The sequence below is a fragment of the Pelophylax lessonae genome (genome assembly GCF_965119305.1).
Source record: "Pelophylax lessonae genome assembly, chromosome: 10".
In the NCBI taxonomy this organism is placed as follows: Eukaryota; Metazoa; Chordata; class Amphibia; order Anura; family Ranidae; genus Pelophylax; species Pelophylax lessonae.
Genome location: NC_138777.1, coordinates 191,220,736 through 191,243,140, shown reverse-complemented (window position 1 = coordinate 191,243,140; position 22,405 = coordinate 191,220,736). Strand labels below are relative to the sequence as shown.

Here is a 22,405-nt window from a genome sequence, read left to right as displayed (position 1 = left end):
AAATACATACTCAAGATACCCAGAGGAAGGGTGAATGTGCCCTCGTGATCCAAACATCGATTAGTATTGTGACACATGAGGTCACAAACACGTCTGGAGCAGGAGTTATTTTAAGGAGTCTGCCTTGTTTATATGTTTTCCTTGGCCCCTGTTAATCATGTTATTTTTTTTGCCCCCCCCAAAGATCCAAAGTTCAATAGTAAGGCCAAATGTCCAAAGTGGCCATACAAGTCTGCAATGCCTGCACTAAACCCACAACAGTAAAATCAGTCTGTATATGCAGTAAAGCATGTTTGTTATACTCACTGTGGAACCTAAGGGGTTAATCCTCTACATAGTATAAAAAAGGCTATGTGACCCTGTCTTCTCTGATCCCCTTTTTCCACTGTCCCCAATCCAGGGGCAGACTGGCCACTTTCAGCCCAGGGGTAAGTACAAACCAGAGGCCCATGGTGCAGGGACTCGGCCCTGATCTCCCTCTTCCTGTCCTCCTCCTGACCCCCATTCCAGGTTGAAGCTCCGCTCATGGTACTCTCTACTCACCGGCTGAACCCCGGTTCCTGGCATGGCCAGCGGGGGTCAGTTGGGGTAAGCTGGGACAGCTTGGTTGGGGCTGGCCGAGGGAGGAGAGTTTCCAGTAGTGCATAGAACCGGCCTCTGTTCAGACACAGTTTACAACATCCATGCTGGGGAGGGAGGCCTGCGCTCTGTCCTTGTCTTTATCCCGCACTCTGTAGGTCAGCGGCGGAGACTTTTTCCTTCTCTTCACCAGGAATTCTTTAGGCATGTCTGTAGCAGAAGCAGTTCAGCCTTTTTATGGGGCATCAGAGCGGCCCAGGGGGCAATTGCCCCCCTGCCCCCTGGCCCAGTCCTCCCCTGCCCCAATCCATCTCCTGATAGAACAGAGCCCTGGGGATACTATGCACATGCTCAGTTTGGTGTGTTTTGCTAGAAAGTTTTTCATTTTTTTCTTTTTTTTTTTTTTGGGAGAGTGCATGCAATTGGCACAGGTCCAATCAGCACTGTCCAGACAGAGGCTCAGGGGTCATGCAGCCTCATAGGACAGCCAGTGCAGTATGAAAACTACCCCTACAAGCTTTTACCAGGCACTGATAGAAGACACAAGACTGCTATATAATGCTGATAAAAAAAGGTATTAAGCCATTTATATTTACTAAAATAATTGCGTTTCCATGTTCTGTGTACTGTGGGAGACCAGATATAGTGAATGTAGTCTCCTGGGTTTAGTAACACTTTAACCATGCTAACACAAAAAAAAGAATTGTTGATGTGCCAGAATTTTATTGTGCTCCCACCATCCTCTTTGACATGACTACAAGGTGTGTCTTCAGCTTTCCATGTCTCAGCACATGGTGTCAGCCCTGCCAACTTCATTTCTGATAGATTATAAAGAACCCTGCCATCTCTCCTTACATTCCTCCTCCCTCCTCATCTGCCTAACCTCGGATTTACCTTCTTCTCCCTCCTCATCACGCCCCTCCTATCCTCGTACACAGGCAGAGAGCCCAGAAAAAATTCAGTTCACAAGATTTCTGGCAAGACCAGTGGATTTGTTTCACTTATTAAACAGATATTACAAAACTAATTTGATTATTATTTTAGCGGACCAAAAGTAAGCAAATAAGAGATGTTTTTCATTAGGATTTAGCTCAGGATTGTCCAATCTGTAACACACGGGCTGCATTTTGCCCAAGAGGGCTATGAAAGTGGACCAATACAAAAATGTAAACTTACTTAAAAAAAATATATATACAGGGCTTTTTTTCTCATAAAAAAGGTGCAGGAACTCCCCTTTCAAGTCACCCCTTGTCTCCGCCCCTACCCACCTCTGAGCACCATCCTTTGATTCCTCCCTCTATCCACCTCCCAGTTCCACCAAGTATAATTTTGTATAATTTTATGGAATTTGTTATTGATAAGCCATAAAATATATCCACTGCATCCAACAACAATACACCCCCCTTTTAACAATAGTTTCCCCCAGCAACAAAGGACCCCCCCCCACAACAAAGTACCCCCCAAGCAACAATGGATCCATCAGAGCATTAATAGACCCCTCCAGCAACAATAGATATCCTAGCAGCCAGCTTCAATAGACCCTCCAGCAGCCAACAGTAGACCCCTCCCTCAATAATAGATCCCTCCCAGCAACAAATTAATCCCAGCAACAATAGATTCTCCGGCACACCTCAACACCCCTTGCCATTTCATGCATTCAGTGCTAGAGGTGCCGGAACTGCGTTCCCCCGCGTTCCCGCTGAATAAAAGCCCTGTATATATATATATATATATATATATATATTTTTTTTTTTTTAATGTGTTTACACTTAGCAAACACATGCGGATGAAGAAAAATCTTTTACTGGACTTATCTTCCCAAAGAAAAATATCCCACTCTTCCAAATCACAATGTATTCATGTAGTCATCAGTTTTCGGCAGCACCTATATTTGTGAGCAACTATTTGCAAGGATGAAGCACACGAAGGGCAAAATTAGAACCAAAATATCTGATGAGCACCTTGAGAATTCATTGAGAATTGCTACTACATCCATCCAACCAGATATTGATGTGTAAGTTTATCAAAAACAGTGTCAAATATTGCACTAGTTTTATATTGATAATAGAAAATATTACAACAAAAGAAAAGAACTTTTAGCCCCGGTTCACACTAGGGCGACCTGTGAGGCGACCTGGTCGCCTCACAGGTCGCCGCAGGTCGCCTCCCATAGGAAAGCTACGGACCCGTTCTAATAGGAGCGACACAAGTTGCTCCGACCTAGAAAAAGGGTCCGGAGCTTCTTTGGGGCGACCAGGAGGCGACCGCCATAGACTTCAATGTTATGAAGTCTGTGGCGGCCGGTCCGAGGTCGCGGCGCGCTGCTCGCACCGCGATCTCGGAGGTCGCCCCTGAAAGTAGCGTCGCGCCAGTGTGAACCGGCGCTTATTACTCAGATGGGTATGTTATCTATATCAGCGATCGTTGTAATCTGCCTGACTTTTTCTGCTCATCAGCTATCCTTATTGTTAGTGTATTTTATGTGTGGCCCAAGACTCCCACCCCTGGCTTAGATACTCTTTATATGCAAGATACACTATATTGTCAAAAGTATTGGGACACCTGCCTTTACATGCACATGAAACTTAATGGCATCCCAGTCTCAGTCCATAGGTTTCAATATTGAGTTGGCCCACCCTTTGCAGCTATAACAGCTTCAACTCTTCTGGGAAGGCTGTCCACAATTTTTAAGAGTGTGTCTATGGGAATGTTTGACCATTCTTCCAGAAGCGCATTTGTGAGGTCAAGCACTTATGTTGGTCGAGAAGGCCTGGCTCGCAGTCTCCACTCTAATTCATCCCAAAGGTATTCTGTCGGGTTGAGGTCAGGACTCTGTGCAGGCCAGAAAAGTTCTTCCACCCAAAACTCGTTCTTCTGTCTTTATGGACCTTGCTTTGTGCACTGGTGCACAGTTAAGTTGGAACAGGAATGGGCCATCCCCAAATTGTTCCCATAAAGTTGGGAGCATGAAATTGTCCAAAATGTCTTGGTATACTGAACCTAAACTAAGGGGCCAAGCCCAACCTCTGAAAAGCAAACCCACACCATAATCCCCCTCCCAAAAACAATCTGGACCAGTACACAAAGCAAGGTCCATAAAGACATGGATGGGAGAGTTTGGTGGTGGAGGAACTTGACTGGCCTGCACAATCCTAAACCTTGTGTACAGGCTTCCCAGAAGAGTTGAAGCTGTTATAGCTGCAAAAGATGGGCCAACTCAATATTGAACCCTACGGAGTAAGACTGGGATGCCAATATAGTTCATGTGCATGTAAAGGCAGGCGTCCCAATACTTTTGACAATATAGTGTATATTTGGATGTATATATATTTACAATTAAATCTGTTAATCCTGGTTTGTTCACGGAAGCGCATGGCCAGGTCTATTCAGGCTTAGTCTCTATACCTAAGCTCTTTCCAGGTGAAACGCACCAGTAGGCGTGGCTACAGGCAGAGACTGTCAGTGCACATGCCAAGAATAAGCTTTTTAGAGCATTGACATCATTAGTGTGCAGCTTTTTCTTGTACAGATCTCCTGGTCTGTTAGTAGTTGGCCCAGGATCGATCTTTGTGTGTATGGTCAAGTGGTCAAAAATGGCCAGGCAAGAAAAAATCAAGAGCATACGGAAAACATGGACTGTAAAAGCTTTACTTCCATGCTACATTTTAACTTTGCAAGTATTGTAAGAACAGCACTGGCTCTTGGCAACTTGGCCAACACACTCTTTAGTTCTGTTGACTGAAGGCTCAGGTGGGTCTGCTGAAGTACTATGGTGCTCATAGCAGCAATATTGTCCCCTAATTATGACAAAGCTGGATCTTAAAGTGGAGTTCCACCTAAAACAAAATAAAATACATAAAAATACCCCCGGGACAGTCAGGGCTAGTGCATTCCACAATGGATAGCCTCTGAACTGTCCCAGGTTGCACTTACCTTTTAGAAGAAATACTTACCTTGAAAATGTATTCTCCAGCACTGCCATCTCAGGTGTGGGCAGCTGAAGCCAGCGCGATCCTCTTCTGCGTCCTCTTCCGTCCTCTTCGGTCCCACGATGCACTGCACCGGCCCCGCCGTCACTTCCGGTTCCGCAGCGTCATCCCTGCACAGCTTCTGGGCATGCCCAGAAGCTGTTTAGCAGGGAATGACGCGCCTGCACCAGAACTGACGTCGGGGCCGGTGCAGGTGCATTGATTCCTGGGAGCGATGACGTTCAGCTCCCAGGAATCATTGCAAGCCAGGAAGTGACGACTCAGAGGGAGGAAGAGGAAGTAAGGTGAATATATTTTCTTCTAAAACAAGGTAAGTAAAAAAAAATAAAAAAATTGCGATTATCCATTTGTTTTTCAGGTGACCCGGAGCAAGAAGATGGACCGAAGGTAAATTTTAGGGTGGAACTCCACTTTAATCTTATTGTACTATCTAAAAAAGCAGCATATTTTTGTCTGGATTTTAGTTGGACTAAATTAATCACACCAACTTTGGGTGTAAAATACTGATATCAGTTCACCTGTTACTTTTAAATCCATAAAACATGGGTTACTATTTACAATAGCTTGAATTGCTACAGGGCCCTCTGCTTGTGGGAATAGGGGTCTGGATGTATCTATGGGACTGCTGTGACTAACTAGAGGTGCCCGTTCTCAAGTTGAGGCAAAGCAAGTAATTTGGAAACTGATGTCTTGGGACCCATATTACCTGGCCTAGTGTATACTTCTTGGGTTGTGAAGGTGACAGGATTTTTATGATGGAACAAAACCTCCATATCTCTTGAGAAAGCAGATGCAAGGTCTATGAAACTTGTTGAGAAAATGCACCCCACCACTATTTATGTATCCTTATCATCTCATGTTAATATGTCTAAATACTTGCAAGGCATAGGACAATATTCAGTTCCAAATTATTGTAAAAGGTATCATTTTTTCCTTGTTTTGGGGGATTTGAGCAAAAATAGAGGTCCACTCTATTGTGAATAATTATCCATGTTTTATGGCTTTTAAATTAACAGATTAGTACATATCTATATAACAGTTCAAATTACTGTGATTGACTTGGTACCAACAAAAGATGTTGCTTTTGTAGATAAAATACTTCATACACTACATTTTGAGTACCTTCAAAATGAATTAGCTATACAACCCACAAGTCTTATATACAGTATCTTCTAGATTGTAAGCTCTAACTAGCAGAGTCCTCTGATTCCTCCTGTATTGTTTTGTATTGTAACTGTATTGTCTTCCCTCACGGTGTAAAGCACTGCGCAAACTTATGGCGCTATATTAATCCTGTATAATAATAATAATATAATAATTTGGGAACCTTATTGTAAAGTCTCTCCTATCTCAACTGTCCTGTAGTCTAAGCTGATGATCGGAGGTTCATTGCACTTAGGCCGGCCATACACGTTACAAATCTTGGCCGATTTAGCAGGAACCGTCAAAGATTTGAACCTTTAATGGGTAGGCTGAATGTACCAAGTTGATCGATCGATCAACTTGGGTACAACCAGCCTGCCATATTCTTGCAATTATTGCTAGCGGCTGCTATAGTCGCTAGCGATAATATCTGCCTTCTCCCGGCATGGATGGCTTTCCCCACCGGTAGAAGACAACTGCTGATTCCCTTGTCAACACTGCCTGCAAATTTGCAGCATGAATGACCTGCCCTACATATGAACAGCTCTGCACTCTCTCCAGGTGCAGTCACCCCAACAAAGCTGCATTAGTGGGACAAGTATTCTCTTACGAATGGTGATGTTCAATCACAACTGTAGGCAAGTGCAGTCTACTTTCTCCACTGTAGGTGGCACACAACCACGGCGGCATTGCAAGGGGAGAGGAAGTCAAGAGGAACATGTTCTTCTATGGTTTCCAGGGTCACTGGAGAAGCTACCTGAGTGGATGCTGCTTCCCCTATGTGACTATGTGACTCTAGCAGCCATCTTAGGTAAGGTAGAGCCTATTTAAGGCCCTGTCTCCCAGGCTTTGCACATTTTACGTTTGGGCAGTGTACGGACAGGTTACACATTTGACAGGGACATTGATTAGCAGCAGGGAGAGGTTCCAGACGAGTAGGGAAAGGATAGGGGCATGGCATTCTTCTGGAGGCCTCCCCATTTGGACTCAGACTGGCCAGGCCACATTCTGTCCCTCAAGACATCTGAGACCTGCTCTGCTACATGTTACTGTTATAAACCACAGGCTCCAGGTTGGGGGTGACCAGAAGTTTCCACCTGATGCCCGGCTGCCGTCCGTATGCTCCACACATCCCACGTGCGCACCCTTCCCGTTATGTATCCCAGACTCTGCTTGCCCATCTGCAGGCCCAGGACCAGAACAGCAGGTGCCGCTGGGTAGAGGGGGAGGGAGGCTCTCCTCCCCTTCTAGTTGTCTTTTATGAGTCCCCGTTGACAGTTTCCTCAGCCATCAAGGCTGGGAAAGAATGTAATGCAGTGCGATGTGCATTGCATTCCATTCAGAGAAGCACAGGGGAGACATGCAGGTTCTTTTACCCTGCATGTCTCATTAAAAAGAACTTGTCACCCCAAAAAATAAATTATCAAATTTTTTAGTTAACTAAAAAAAAAAAATGTTTTTAATTGTAAAAAAATGAAAGTTACACCCGGCACATAACCCCCCCCTCCAAAAAAAAAAATTGAGGCCCCTATGCCCACATATACGCACGTAGAAATGTAACTGCGCCCGGCGGGTGCCTACTCCTAAAAATGTTGATTGTTTGTGATACATATTACATGTTACACACCGGAATGAGAACAATAATTCTAGCACCATACCTCCTTTGTAACGCTAAATTGATGGCTTAAAAGGGGCTTTTAAATCATTTCCTATGGAAATTACAGGGTACTGACATGTTTAAAGTGTTTGTAAACCCCAAAAATGAAGTCTGACCTAGTAGTGTTTACTTATCTCTCTCCAAAGTTCTGGGTGCCGTTTGTCTCTAGTGCTCCTTTCCTCTGTAAATCGGCATGAGTCACTTCTGAAAATTTGTGTCGGGGAGGGAGCTTAGAGGTAGATTAGCAGAAACCTGGTCTATTCAGATTACAGCTCTGCATGTTCCTTTGTTCCTCTGCCTACGTGGAGGGAGGGGGTGTGCCTTTCCTCCAATCAGCTCACACCACCCAGACTCTCCACCCACTGCTAAAAGAGGAAGAAGGATTTCTAACATGATCTGTACTTTTCAAAGAGTGTAGAAAAGGACTGCAGAGTAAAACTTATGTAGGGAGATTTGTTTCATATCTGTGTATCATCTGAGGCTATTCACATTACTGGGCATATGTGAGTTCTTACAACCAATTTAAGGTTTGACATGTTGGGTATCGATTTACTCTGCGCATCTTTGGCTTTTATATTTTGCCCAAAAAATTGGGTAATTTATTATGTTTTTGTGCCCCCTAAAAATTACTTTTAATGTGTTTTTTTTTTTTACTGAAATTTTGCGGTAATATTGTGTGGCATAAAAAATTAAAACTACCACTACTGTATTTTCTAGGGTGTCTGCTTTCAGAAAAAATACAATATTTGGGAGTTTTATGTAATCTTTAGGCCTAAAATCATTTTTTCTGTGTGCAAAAAAATGCAAAAACTAGTCTGGCTGTGAAAGAGTTAAAGGGTAAGTTCATCTTCGGGAACATGTATTAGTTAAAAAAAAAAAAACTGCCTCCTAACTTTTTAAGCTGACTCCTAAATTCAAAGAAAATTTGTCAAGCCCTGGACTAAACAATGGCTGTATCTGATTGGATGCAGTTACTGTTCAGCTGACAATTTTCCACTTGACTTCTTCAACAAAAGTCAACTTTTGTTGAGCCAGGTGGTGCTAACAGAAATGTAGTCGGTTCAGCATGAATCACCCAAAATTCGAGCTATGTGTGACAGGTTCAATGCATATCTACTGCACAATGTATGTCGAATAACCTCTGCATAGTCCCATAAAAATCACGGCACATTTTTCCAGACAAGCCTGTCCAGCTCATTGGAGGTCTTCCACTGCAAATATTTTGTGTCCATACAAGGCAGATTGCTGCATGACTGCATCAAAATAGTTTGTAACTTACGAAAATGTGTGCCCACGTGAAAGTAACTTTGTTTTAACATTTCAGTACCCCTTGCTGCTGTTTAATGACAATAGTCTGCTCTCAACAAAAGAATGTAACATCACACATATGCTTTCAGGATGTGCAGTGACAATTTGAATGCCTATACATGTGCTTCAAAGCAACAGGATCAGCTGAATTGGTTTAAAATCAAAGCATTTCAAGTGATATTTGCCATAGAAGCTCCAGTCTGGAGGGAATTAGCCTGGATTTGAAGATACAAAAGAATCAATCACCCTTTGTAAATGTGCTATAGGTGGGCTCCTCATCGTCTCCATTCTTCCCATCTGCATTCCATTGTCTTATTCTCGCCACCTGTAACTGGATACGATTACCAGTCCTTTATGCCACTCTCCCATGTTAAGCAGGTCATAGAAATATTGTACGTATTTACAGATGAACTCCAGACAAACAAGATAATACACTTTTAAACTACATACATGGGAAGTCTATGGCCTGTATGGTTATCCAAACACCTACCCCTACTAAACAGCACAGACTGGTTCTGTGCATCCTGGGACACCCCTAGGTATAGTCTGGTCTAAGACCAATCATAAGAAAAGCAAGAGAAGGACGCACCGACCTAGCGCATTACCAAAATACATTTTATTCAAAGGTAAAAACGTAAATGGTTGTACTCACATACAAACAGTGTACATAGGCATATCATAGCAAAAGCAGATGGGAGCATTCGCCCTTGCATCCAACATGAAGAACTGGTAGTGTGAGAAGACCCGACGGCATACGAACTGTCTGAGACTTTGAGTTTTCATTGACTGAGATTGACAGCAGTAACCTACTGCTGTGTGAGCCAATGAGGAGAGAGAGACCTCAGACAGCCGCTGCTCTCATGCACATCACTGGATCGAGATGGGGCTCAGGTGAGAATAAGGGGGGTGGGGGGCTGCATCAATTGTTTTTTTACCTTAATGCATAGAATGCATGACTAGTCTGCAGTCAAGTCAAGTCTGTCAAGTCTGCAGTCTACCAACTACCAAGACTGCAGACTTGACATAGTACCAAGCATTCAGAGTGCCAGTTCCAGCGTATTTATCATGCTGACTTTAGTTTACTGAAGATGCCAGTTTTCGGTTACCATTCGACTTTTTCTTCAGCCATTGTACAGTGCTGTATTATAATGCCTGTAATAGCTTAAATTTGATCAGCGGCTGGCAGACACTTTTCATTTTTTTTGACCATCTGAGTTTTTGTAGGAGAGACTGTGAAGAAACTACGGAGGGGGTGTTTAGGAATTCTCTTGCAGTATCACAAGCAGGAGTTCTCAAACTAAAAGGTTACCAAAAACAATAAGTGTTCTGGTGCACTATAGCAATACCTGATGGAAAAATGGAGGCACTGGGTAGACACTCTGCATTCCCTATATGCATCTTAAGTTTTCTTGTTCAATTTTGCTTGACATGTACCTCTAAATGCAAGGATATGCGGGGAAAAAAAAGCAATGCATGGTCAAAAGAATCTTAAAATGAACCCTTTCTAACAAATGGTCACGTAGTTGAAGTTAGTCCCCCTTGACAGAAGAAAAGCTACAGGTGTTTAAAATGACTTACCATGCCCACACATGTCGATATAGCAACGGAAGAGTTCTCATAATCCCTGATAAATCCCTGATAGAAACATGGCTCTATGCTGTGTTCCACATCTGTTAGGTATCCATCTTTACCAAGAACTTGTACGGCAAACTCCCTAGACAGCAGAGAGGACGGCTGCAACTCCAAGTGTAGTTCCTGTCCAAATGCTGAAATTCTGTAATGCAGGGAAGAAGCCTTTGAACCTCGCGTAGATCTCTTCTTCCTACTGCTGTGCAAAATATGGTGTGAGATGTAAGATCCGCTGGAGTCCACTTCCACAGGGGTGACAAACACATAATCTGATGAAAAAAAAGACTTTTGTTATCCTCGTTGGTATATTTATCATTTATCTCATGTATATCACACAATCGATTATACATATGATGTAGTGCCAACCTGAACAGAAGCCAGTCAACCCATTATGTTGTTTTCAGTGCCCAGAACTTATAAAGGGGCTTCCAGTGCTTGAAATAAGTAAATAAAAAATTAGCTCCCTAGCTATAACCTTAACTGAACCTTTAGACCTATCCTTAATCCTAACCCTAACCTCAACTAAGCCCTGAAATTTAAGATAGCACATAAATTGTATTCTTGGAATGTAGCACTTATCCTAACCTTAGCACCTAAAGCAGGAGTTTTCCTTAAGTTGAAGGCAAGTCAAAACCTAAGTTTAACTCTACTCCCAACCCCATTCAAAGCCTATACTTACCGATTCTGAAGTCACTCCAGTCCAATCACATGACTGAGGTCCAGGGCCGGCTTCAGTGAAGAGAAGGGTCAGCCAACAACCCGATGTCCCATAGTAAACCTATTCGTGATGTCATCGCCCAGGCTCTGTAGCCGTTGTTGGCGATCTCTCCTCTTCACCAAAGCCGGATGCTGGAGAAATCATATGAACGGGCCGGAATGACTTCAGAAAAGGTTTGTATAGACATCTTTCCTTTTACAGGGCAAATAGAATAGGTTTATGATGGCGGTGGGAGTAGAATTAAGCTTATTCAGGTTTTGGTATCCATAGACAGCGAAGTGGTCACTGGTTGGGTTTTAAGGGCCAGAAAAAGAATAACATTTACATTCACTATACAGCCCTCACACTTGTCCCAATCAATGGATCCCGGTTGAAAGAAAGCCTCTTTTGACTGTTTTTGTCCCATGTTTACCATTTCAATTTGTATCATCTTCTCTGCACAACTGCCATCTTGTTCCACTTCATAATAGCAAGTGCTTATTCTCACTTTTTAGTAGTAGTAAAAGTAGTAGTATAGCAGTATTAGAAGTAGTAGTAGTAGATTTGACCAGAATAAAAAATTTGTTTAACTTGCACAAGATGATTGTATTTCATTTTTGTAATGAGCGGTCATTTCTTTTGCATGAAAAAAGTGACATTTTTCTTTTTTTTAAGATTGTTTACTTTAAACTTTGTGTATGTCAAATATGTATGAAGTATTCAAATTTCAGTTAAAAAAAAAAAAAGTACATATATTCATTGCACGAAAAGTTGTGTTTACGTGAATATTTCTGGGGTGGGGTCCATAGATTTCATCAGATACTTAATGGGGTTCATGACTCAAAAAAGATTGGAAACCACTGACTTAACCATTTGCCGTCTGCTCACTAGAGCTCTACTGCGGCAAAGTGGCTCTTGTAGGTCTGACGACGTAGACCTACGTCGCCAGACACTCCCCTTTCTCGGCAGCGCGCGCGCGTGCCGACAGAGGCTCGCTCCCGCTGTATTCAGTCACAGCGGGAGTCGGGCCAGGGGAGGAGCAGCGGCGATCACCGCTGCTCTTCCCCGATCGACGGGGAATCGAGTCTGGAGATCCGCCGCTTGTGTAAACAAAGCGGGCGGATCTCCTAAGTGACAGACAGTGACAGATTGCAGGGTTCAGCATAGCTGAATATCCGATCTGTCCCTGTGTCACTCAGTCACCTCCCCCCACACACGTTAGTAAGCACCAGGCATACATTAACCCCTCCCTCTCCAATAAAATTAACCCCTTTCCTGCCAGTGTCATTTTTACAGTAACAGTGCATATTTATAGCACTGATTACTGTAGTAATGTCACTGGACCCCCAAAAGTGTCAAAAATGTCAGTCAAGGGTCCGATCTGTCCACCGCAATGTCGCAGTCCCGCAAAAAAAATCGCCATTACTCGTTAAAAAAAAAACACCAAAAACGACAGAAACCTTTCCCTTAGTTAGTAAACGCAATAACTTTTGTGCAAACCAATCAAAATACGCTTTTTGCGATTTTTTTTACCAAAAATATGTAGCAGAAAACAAATTGGCCTAAAATGATAAAAAATTTTGATTTTTACATTTTTTTTGGGGGGGGGGGGGGGGGAATTTCATATAAAAAAATGTGAAAAATATTGTTATTTTTTCAAAATTGTCGCACTTTTCTTGTTTATAGCGCAAAAAGTAAAAATCGCACAGGTGATCAAAACCGCCAAAAGAAAGCTCTATTTGTGGGGAAAAAAAGGACGTAAATTTTGTTTGGGTACAGCGTTGCATGACCGCGCAATTGTCAGTTAAAGTCGCACAGTGCCGAATCGCAAAAAGTGGCCCAGACGTAAGACATCAAAATCCTCCGGTGGTAAAGTGGTTAAAGGATAACTAAACCCAAGATAATACAATTTTTACATTGGTGCTTAATAGTCAATAGATATGGTGGCTGCATTTATTTTCAAATTTTTAGGCTTGGATCATTTTCAGCAAGGACAGAAAGTAGGCATTCAACTTGCCAGAAATACAATCTTCTTTCATTAATCTCACTTTCTGAGAGCTGGACTGTAAGCCTAAACTCATTGTTTCATGTAAAGTCCCAATTCCCCTTGTTTTTATTCAATTGTTATTAGGAGATTAGTGGTTGTATACTATACCTCAAAAAAGCAGATCTGTCGTATGGAGTTCTATAGACCAGTGGTCCTCAACTCCGGTCCTCAGGGCCCACTAACAGGCCAGATTTTAAGTATTACCTTGGGGAGATGCAGACTAGAGTACTGCAATCACTGAGCAGCAAATGATATCACCTGGGATGTATTTAAGTTATCTTGCAAATCTGGCCTGTTAGTGGGCCCTATAGGCCAGGGTTGAGGACCACTGCTATAGACCAATCAATGATTTACTATTACTACAAGTATTACTATCAGCAAATCCTAAGATATAAAAATAACTGGAGTTTGTTCCCTATAAAGTTGGGTCTAGACCTTTTAAGTGGAATAAGCTCCAGTTATTTTTCATCATAGAATTTGCTGATGACAATACTTGTAGTAAATCATTGATCAGTCCATAGAAACCTATAAGACAAGGCTGCCTGTCTGAGGTAAGAATAATATTAACATAAGCATGCGCAGGGGGTGTGCCGAGTGTGCCTGGGCACCCCCAATCACCCTGTGTATGCAACCACCCGACTAATAAGCCAAGATATATTAAATGTTTTTTGGGGGGTTATATATGTATTATAGCAGAACTGCAATGGACCCCCATTCATTCGATCGACAATCAGACATGCACTATTTTTACTGACGCAGGGCACCACAACAGACCTAAAATCAGACATGCATCATTTTTTCAACGCAGTGCACCAAAACACCTAATAATGCATTACCGTGCATTGCGGTGAAAAGCAGATACATGCCCTGTTCACACTGGCATTCAAAGCAAGCCCTTTAACGCTCCCAAACACCTAATAAAGCAATCTGCAATTGATAATATTGACAGCGCACAGAGCTGTTCACATTATCAAAAACATGGAGAATTTGTGTCGTGTCGCTGAGCTTCAAAAATGAAGCTACATGTTGAGTTTGGAAGGAGTTAAAGCATCTCCTTCCATTGTAGTCTATGGTAATGCACTGGCATGCATTTGACGAGCATTTGCAGTGCGTTTGTGGCACGTTTGCAACACATTAGGTCTTGTTCACAACCTTAAAAAAGAAAAAAAAAAAAAGGTGTCTAGGGTGCGGTTTTAATGCGTCTTTAACCACTTGCTGACCGCGCTATAACAAAATGACAGCTACAGTGGGGTCGGCCAGTTTTGGGAGGGTGCCAGTTCTAGGCGGTTCGCTCTGTAATCGCTGTGTCCCCCGACACAACTGATCACAGATCAGAGTAAAGAGCCAATCAGTGGCTCTTTTTTTTTTTTTTCCCATAAACTGTTTATTGCATATAATCAAAAAGAGTACATACAATAAATCAGGTACATATTCTTCATATGCTTAACAAAGGTCTCTGATGTACATAACAGCAAGAGGCAAAAAAGATCATATTTATCTTGCAGCATATGTCAAAAGCATGAAGTGTACGGCACTCCCATTTTGGATAGTATGCCAGATCTAATCTGTACCGTGTGTACAGTGGCTCTTTACCACGTGATCTGCTTTGTCCAATCACAGCTGATCATGATGAAAACACACTTGCACGTTATTTGCATTCCTTTCCTAATGCTGTCACAAGAGTGGGTAAACAGCTAAAAGGGGACATCTGCACTGATAACCAGGGCATTGATCATCAGTGTCCTGATAATCAGTGCAGCCCCAACAGTGCTCAATCAGTGCCCATCAGTGATGCCAATTAGTGCTGCAAATCAGTGCTAATCAGTGCCCATCAGTGCTGCCAATCAGTGCCTATCAGTGCTGTCAATCAGTGCCGCCTATCAGTTCCCATCAGCGACGCCTATCAGTGCCCAACAGTGACGCCTATCAGTGCCTGACAGTGATGTCTATTAGTGCCTTTCAGTGCTGCCAATTGTTACTTATTAGTGCTGCCTATTAGTGCCCATCAGTGTTGCATAGCAGTGCACCCTCATCAGTGCCTCTTCATCAGTGCCCACCAGTTCCACCTCATCAGTGCCGCCTATCAGTGCCCATTAATGCTGACTCATCAGTGGTGCTTCATCAGTGCCCATAAGTCAAGTCTATCAGTGCCCATCAGTGCAGCCTAATCAGCGCACATCAGTGAAGGAGAAAAATTACCCGTTTGCAAAATTTTATAACAGAAACTAAGAAAAATTGTATTAGAAAAAAACCCAGTGGTGATTAACAACTTTACCACCGGAGGATTTTGCTGTCTTACGTCTGGGCCACTTTTTGCGATTCGGCACTGTGCGACTTTAACTGAGAATTGCGCGGTCGTGCAACGCCGTACCCAAACAAAATGTACGTCCTTTTTTTCCAACAACAGAGCTTTCTTTTGGTGGTATTTGATCACCTGTGCGATTTTTACTTTTTGCGCTATAAACAAAAAAAGAGCGTACATTTTGAAAAGATAACAATATTTTTCAAATTTTTTTTATATGAAATTCCCCCCCCCCCCAAAAAAAAATGTAAAAATCTAATTTTTTTTACATTTTTGTCCAATTTGTTTTCTGCTACCTATGTTTGGTAAAAAAAATCCCAATAAGCTTATTTTGATTGGTTTGCGCAAAAGTTATTGCGTTTACTAACTAAGGGAAAGATTTTTGTCATTTTTGGTGTTTTTTTTTTTTAACGAGTAATGGCGGCGATCTGCAATTTTTTTGCGGGACTGCAACATTGCGGCGGACAGATCGGACCCCTGACTGACATTTTTGACACTTTTGGGGGTACCAGTGACATTACTGCAGTAATCAGTGCTATAAATATGCACTGTTACTGTAAAAATGACACTGGCAGGGAAGGGGTTAATTTTATTGGAGAGGGAGGGGTTAATGTATGCCTGGTGCTTACTGACGTGTGTGGGGGGAGGTGACTGAGTGACACAGGGACATATCGCATGTTCAGCTATGCTGAACCCGGCAATCTGACCCTGTCTGTCACTTAGGAGATCCGCCCACTTTGTTTACACAAGCAGGCGGACCTCCACACTCGATTCGCCGACGATCGGGGAAGAGCAGCGGCGATCGCCGCCACTCCTCCCCTGGCCCGACTCCCGCTGTGACTGAATACAGTGGGAGCAAAAGGGAGAAAGGGAAGTGTCTGGCGACATAGGTCTACGTCGTCAGACCTACAAGAGCCACTTTGCCGCAGTAGCAGCTCTAGTCTGAGCCAATCACAGAAGCAGGAAATGATGTTTCTGGGGTGTGGTCAGTATACATTCTGTGTACAGAACAGCTCCAGGTAACCATATTGCATTTTCTGAAAACGACAACAGCTGCAGATTGAAAAGGAAAGGTCATTTTTAACCTCCCTGGCGGTATGATTATGTCAGGAATTATATACCAAAAGCGGTACAATTGTTTTCATGGAAATTTGGCGTTATGTATTATAGACCTACAATTCTTAGTAATTACTGACTTAAACCATACCAAAACAAGACTCTAGTAGACATCCCAGATGTGATCAATTTGAAACACAAACGCATGAATTATAATCGAATCAATAATATTATTTTATTATTTAATATAAAATATATATAATAAAATTATATTATTGATTAGATTATAATTCATGCATTATATATTATATCTAGATATATGTGTGTGTGTGCATATATATATATAATATAAAATGTGTTTTGTGCAACGTTTTTTTTTTTTTTTTTTTTGAATTTCCCTCCCTAGTTCAGCTCCCATGCAGCATTGCTGCTGCAGGGAGCGGAACTAGGAAGTCACCATACCGACGGAGGGACGGAGGAGCGGCGGGACTCTCGGCTGGCGGTCACAGCAATGAGAGATCATCGCTGGATCGCCAGGATAAGGTAAGAGAACACCGCTGCGCTCTCTGCAATCCACCCCGAGCGTGACTCGGGGGTTACCGATCCTGATATGAAAAATCAACCCCGAGTCACGCTCGGGATTACCGCTAAGGGGGTTAATAACAATCAATTACAATATGATTTGTGTCACACTTGTATACGCTGTATTGTTTTTTATTTTGTATTGTTTTTGTATTGTTTTTTTACTTTATTTGCTATTTTTTTTCCCCACGAAAGTGGAGTTACAAGTGGAGGTAGCCATATTGCATTGCATTTTCAGAAAATGATAACAGCTGCAGATTGAAAAGGAAAGGTAATTTTTAATAACAATCAATTACAATATGATTTGTGTCATACTTGTTTACGCTGTATTGTTTTTGTTTTGTATTGTTTTTGTATTGTTTTTTTCTTTATTTGCTATTTTTTTTCCCCACGAAAGTGGAGTTACAAATGTAGGTAGCCATATTGCATTGCATTTTCAGAAAATGATAACAGCTGCAGATTGAAAAGGAAAGGTAATTTTTAATAACAATCAATTACAATATGATTTGTGTCATACTTGTTTACGCTGTATTGTTTTTGTTTTGTATTGTTTTTGTATTGTTTTTTTCTTTATTTGCTATTTTTTTTCCCCACGAAAGTGGAGTTACAAATGGAGGTAGCCATATTGCATTGCATTTTCAGAACATTACAACAGCTGCAGATTAAAAAGGAAAGGTAATTTTTAATAACATTCAATTACAATATGATTTGTGTCGCAATTATATACGCTATATTATTTTTTCTTTATTTGCAATTTTTTTCCCCCACGAAAGTGGAGTTACAAGTGGAGGTAGCCATATTGCATTGCATTTTCAGAAAATGATAACAGCTGCAGATTGAAAAGGAAAGGTAATTTTTAATAACATTCAATTACAATAAGATTTGTGTCACAATTGTATACGCTGTACTGTTTTTTCTTTATTTGCTATTTTTTTCCCCATGAAAGTGGAGTTACCCTTTAAAATTTACCAGGAACAAGACCTCATTCACAATGTTATCTCTCACTCACCAGCAATTAAATTGTATTACTGGTCACGGTTTAGCTTAACAGCTTTAAAACACTTCACACTGCAGGGCAGAGGTTGATGGCTTCAAAGACGCAGACAACAATATAAGGATCTGATATTTAATGTATCTTTTATCTCCTTACAGTTCCACGCACTTAGCAACATAATCATTTTAAAGTGGTTGTTCTGTATTGTTTCAATGGTATCTCTGAGATTCCCTTTTAAAAAAATCTCAAAAAAAAAAAAAAAGATTCTAGAGGATAATGCCATAAAATGGACTATATGGAATCCCTTGTACATCTGCAGCTGTATGGAACCATTATTAGTCTTCTGACTCCCATCTAAACAATTAAAGGGCTTTTTATGCTAATGTCTCTTTAAATGCACACTCTGCTTTCTGACAACTCAATCAAAACAATAGAGGTCAAGAAGGGATCCTGTCATTATGTTTTGGTATAAAAAGAGGATTAGTCAAACTAAACGGCGAGTGATTACAATAAAGTCCTTCAGACAAACATTTGTCATCACCAGGGGTTCAGCTGATTATCCAGTCAGTACAATAAGAGTCAGCAAATAAATGATTTAAGGCCGAGTTTAAAGGTTTTGCTCTGTTCATGCTCTGCCTATCAAACATATTAGGCCGTTACACAGTAATCCTGGGAAGCTCTTACAGGTTAAAGAATGCTGAGTCTGCATTTTTTTTTTCCGCGGCAGTCAACCACCCAACACAACATCTAATATCTACTCTATATTTTCTGAACAGTCTTATCTATTTTATATTCTAGACAAAAGTGTCCATGTCTATTTTTTCCATCTTAAAACTTAATTGCAGTCAGATATGAACAAAAAAACACAATTTTAGGGCTCATGCATACAGGCGTCGTATGTATATTATGGGCCCATGCACACAGATGCGAAGTAGGAAATTCTGTAAAAATGACACTTGTATGCCTGTAGATCAAGGGTCCTTCCCTCATTTCTTTGCAAAACTTTTTTTTATTGTTGTCATGGGGGAGGGAGTATAGGGCACCCACGCCAAGGTTCCCCAAAAGGCTGCTTTAGCTCTGGGTGACTGACCTCCCATTTGATAATGCCCAGATTGTACTAGAGATGACACCATTTGGCACAGCATGTCTGTTGGGGTGACATTCTGGGAACATTGACCAGCAATGTAAGGGGGAGCATTCTTCCCAGTAACAACCACTGTAAGGAGAGGATTTCTTCCAGGTGACCACCACTGTAAGGGGGAGCATTTTTTCAGGTGACCACCAATGTAAGGAGGATTATTCTTCCCAATGACCACCACTGTTACGGGAAGCATTCTTCCAGATGACCACCACTGTAAGGGGAGCATTCTTCCCGTTGCCAACCACTGTAAATGGGGGAATTCTTCCAGGTGACTACCACTGTAGGGGGGGCATACTTCCAGATGACCACCACTGTAAGGGGAGCATTCTTCCCGGTGCCAACCACTGTAAATGGGGGAATTCTTCCAGGTGACTACCACTGTAGGGGGGGGCATACTTCCAGATGACCACCACTGTAAGGGGAGCATTCTTCCCAGGGACAACCACTGTAAGGAAGAGCATTCTTCCCGGTGCCAACCACTGTAAATGGGGGAATTCTTCCAGGTGACTACCACTGTAGGGGGTGGGGGGGGGGCATTCTTCCCAGTGACAACCACTGTAAGGTGGATCATTATTCCCACTGACAACCACTGTAAGGGGGAGCATTCTTCCAGGTGACCACCACTGTAAGGGGGGGCATTCTTCCAGATGACCACCACTGTAAGGGAAGCATTCTTCCCGGTGACAACTACTGTAAATGGGAGAATTCTTCCAGGTGGCTACCACTGTGGGGGGAGCATTCTTCATGGTGACAGCGACTGTAAGGGAGAGCATTTTTTCCCAGTGACAACCACTGTAAGGGGGAGAATTCTTCCCAGTAACAACCACTGTAGGAGGAGCATGCTTCCAGGTGACCACCACTGTAAGGGGGAGCATTTTTCCAGGTGTCCACCACTGTAAGGGGGATTATTCTTCCCAGTGACCACCACTGTAAGGGGGAGCATTCTTCCAGATGACCACCACTGTAAGTGGAGCATTCTTCCCAGTGACAACCACTGTAAATGGGAGAATTCTTCCAGGTGACTACCACTGTAAGGGGGAGCATCCTTCCCAGTGACCACTACTGTAAGGGGGAGCATCCTTCCCAGTGACCACTACTGTAAGGGGGAGCATCCTTCCCAGTGACCACCATTGTAAGGGGGAGCATTCTTCCAGGTAACCACCACTGTAAAGGGGAGCATTCTTCCCTGGGACAACCACTGTAAGGGGCACTATTCTTTCAGGTGACCACCACTGTAAGGGGAGTATTATTCCCAGTGACAACCACTGTAAGGGGCACTATTCTTTCAGGTGACCACCACTGTAAGGGGAGTATTATTCCCAGTGACAACCACTGTAAGGGGGAGCATTCTTCCAGGTAACTACCACTGTAAGGGGGAGCATTCTTCCAGTTGACTACCCTTGTAAGGGGGAGCATTCTTCCAGGTGTCCACCACTGTAAGGAGGAGCCCTCTTCCCAGTGGCCACCAATGTTGGAGGCATATTCCCCACTGACTTACAATTAATGTGTTTAAGCAAGGATTCCTGAAGACTTGAAAATTACTGTAAGGTTTCCTGTAGAGAAAACAGACTATGAAAGACTGCCATAGACTGACTTAAATGACAGCTCTGAGTCTGCTGGGGCTGCTGACATCACATCCAAGATTGCAGTGCCTAGCATTAGTCTCATGGCTTTGGGATGTCTGCAGGGGTACGGTTTTTACAGGTGTCTAAAATACATGAAAAGCCAATATAATTTTTTGGGAAGGTGTTTGGTTGCAAGGAATAGTCCTCTCTTTGAGATTCCAGTGGGCTTGGAATGACACAATGAAATGTTTTTGGATGATATGTAGGGACAAGCCTGTATTTACTGTTTCCCCGACTGTGACATTCTCCTGCTTCTTCTATGACGAGTCATCTGCGAGCAATAAGAGCAGCAGATGTGACAGTACACATAACTTGGGACTCGGCACATGTGGCCAATATGTATGTAGCATCTTAGGACATGGATATGTGTCTAGTGATCATTTCTTCACACTAAATCAAGGCTCGGGTGAATTAATGAAGAGCAGAGCTCCCCAAACCGGCTCTGCAGGAAACAACATCTGCAGAGGAGAATTCCTTAGCAACCCCAATGTGTGCTGTGCATAGCATGCAGGAAACCTGTCATTAATTCATTATTTCACAAGGTGAGCAGGCCTTTACAGCCCCACCGTGAGGCCCAGTCATTAAACCTGACAGTAAATTATTCCTGACAGGGTAGAGAAGACTAAGCAAGCCAGGAAAGGGTTACAGGTGTAACATGTTCTCTCTAGACGGTGGAATCACCTAAGGCTACAATTTTGCTTTTATATTAATTAATTATTTACATTTAAAGGGAACCTGTTATGACAGAAGCATGCAAGTTGCTAAATCTAAGTATACGCCAGTAGAATTTAGTTAGAACCTTTGTATTAAAATTCTTAAAAATTATTTGTCAAAGCATTCCATCTTGCCATCATTAAAGAAGAATTCCAGGTATGGCATTTTTTTTTTTTTTTACATAGTTACATTGATCCAAGTTGGATCAATATTACTATGTACAGGGATACCATACATGTGGGATGCCTCCCGAACATATGTGTCATACACAAGGCCTGCGGGCCAAATCTGGTCCACCAGGATATTTCATGTGGCCCTTGCAACTCTCCTGCAGCTGTGGCATCCCCTTCATGCAGCCACAGAGAGGCTCGTCTCTGCCCCCTCCTTGTCTCAGCAGTCAGCAACAGAGAGGAGAACAGAATTCATCCTACAGATCCTGCGCCTCTCTGTGGAGCCGAGCCAACCCTTGTCTCTGCTCCCCCTGGTCTCAGAATTCAGCAGATACCAGCAGCTGACTCCAGCCCTCCTCTGGTCCTACTCAAGATCCTGCACTTTCTGCTTTGCAGCTCTGCCCCAGCTCCTTCCTGGCAGCAGCACAAGGTAAGGGGATGCACTGTGATGTAAGGCAGGGTGAGGGGCTCTTCATTTCTGATGGTGGGGGCTCTTGACATCTGATGTAAGGTGGGGTGGGTTGCTCTAGACATCTAGTCTTACAGATACAACCGGCCCTTTCAATAATTCTGAAAATTGAAATTGAGTTTGACACCCTTGCTCTAGAAACTAGAAATCACTGAAATAGATACCCCTACTTCAGTGATCTCCACTAATTTCTGGGTCCTGTTCTGGGTGACTGCCCTGCTGCATTGTGAACTTATGAGTTTGGCTGCTAGGCACAGGTGCCATTCAGAGATCGCTTTTGATTTTCTCAATGAATACAAAGCA

At 42.6% G+C, this 22,405-nt stretch overlaps 1 protein-coding gene across 1 annotated transcript in view; it reads right to left on the bottom strand.

Annotated features, from left to right (window-relative positions):
- ADAMTS18 (ADAM metallopeptidase with thrombospondin type 1 motif 18) overlaps positions 1 to 10,347 on the bottom strand; it is a 135,607-nt gene extending 125,260 nt beyond the window's left edge. Inside the window, exon 1 of the mRNA XM_082269980.1 lies at positions 10,255 to 10,347. Coding sequence (XP_082126106.1) covers positions 10,255 to 10,257 — 3 coding nt within the window. The 5' untranslated portion in view covers positions 10,258 to 10,347. The remainder of the gene's footprint in view (positions 1 to 10,254) is intronic.
- Between the last annotated feature and the right edge of the window lie 12,058 nt (positions 10,348 to 22,405).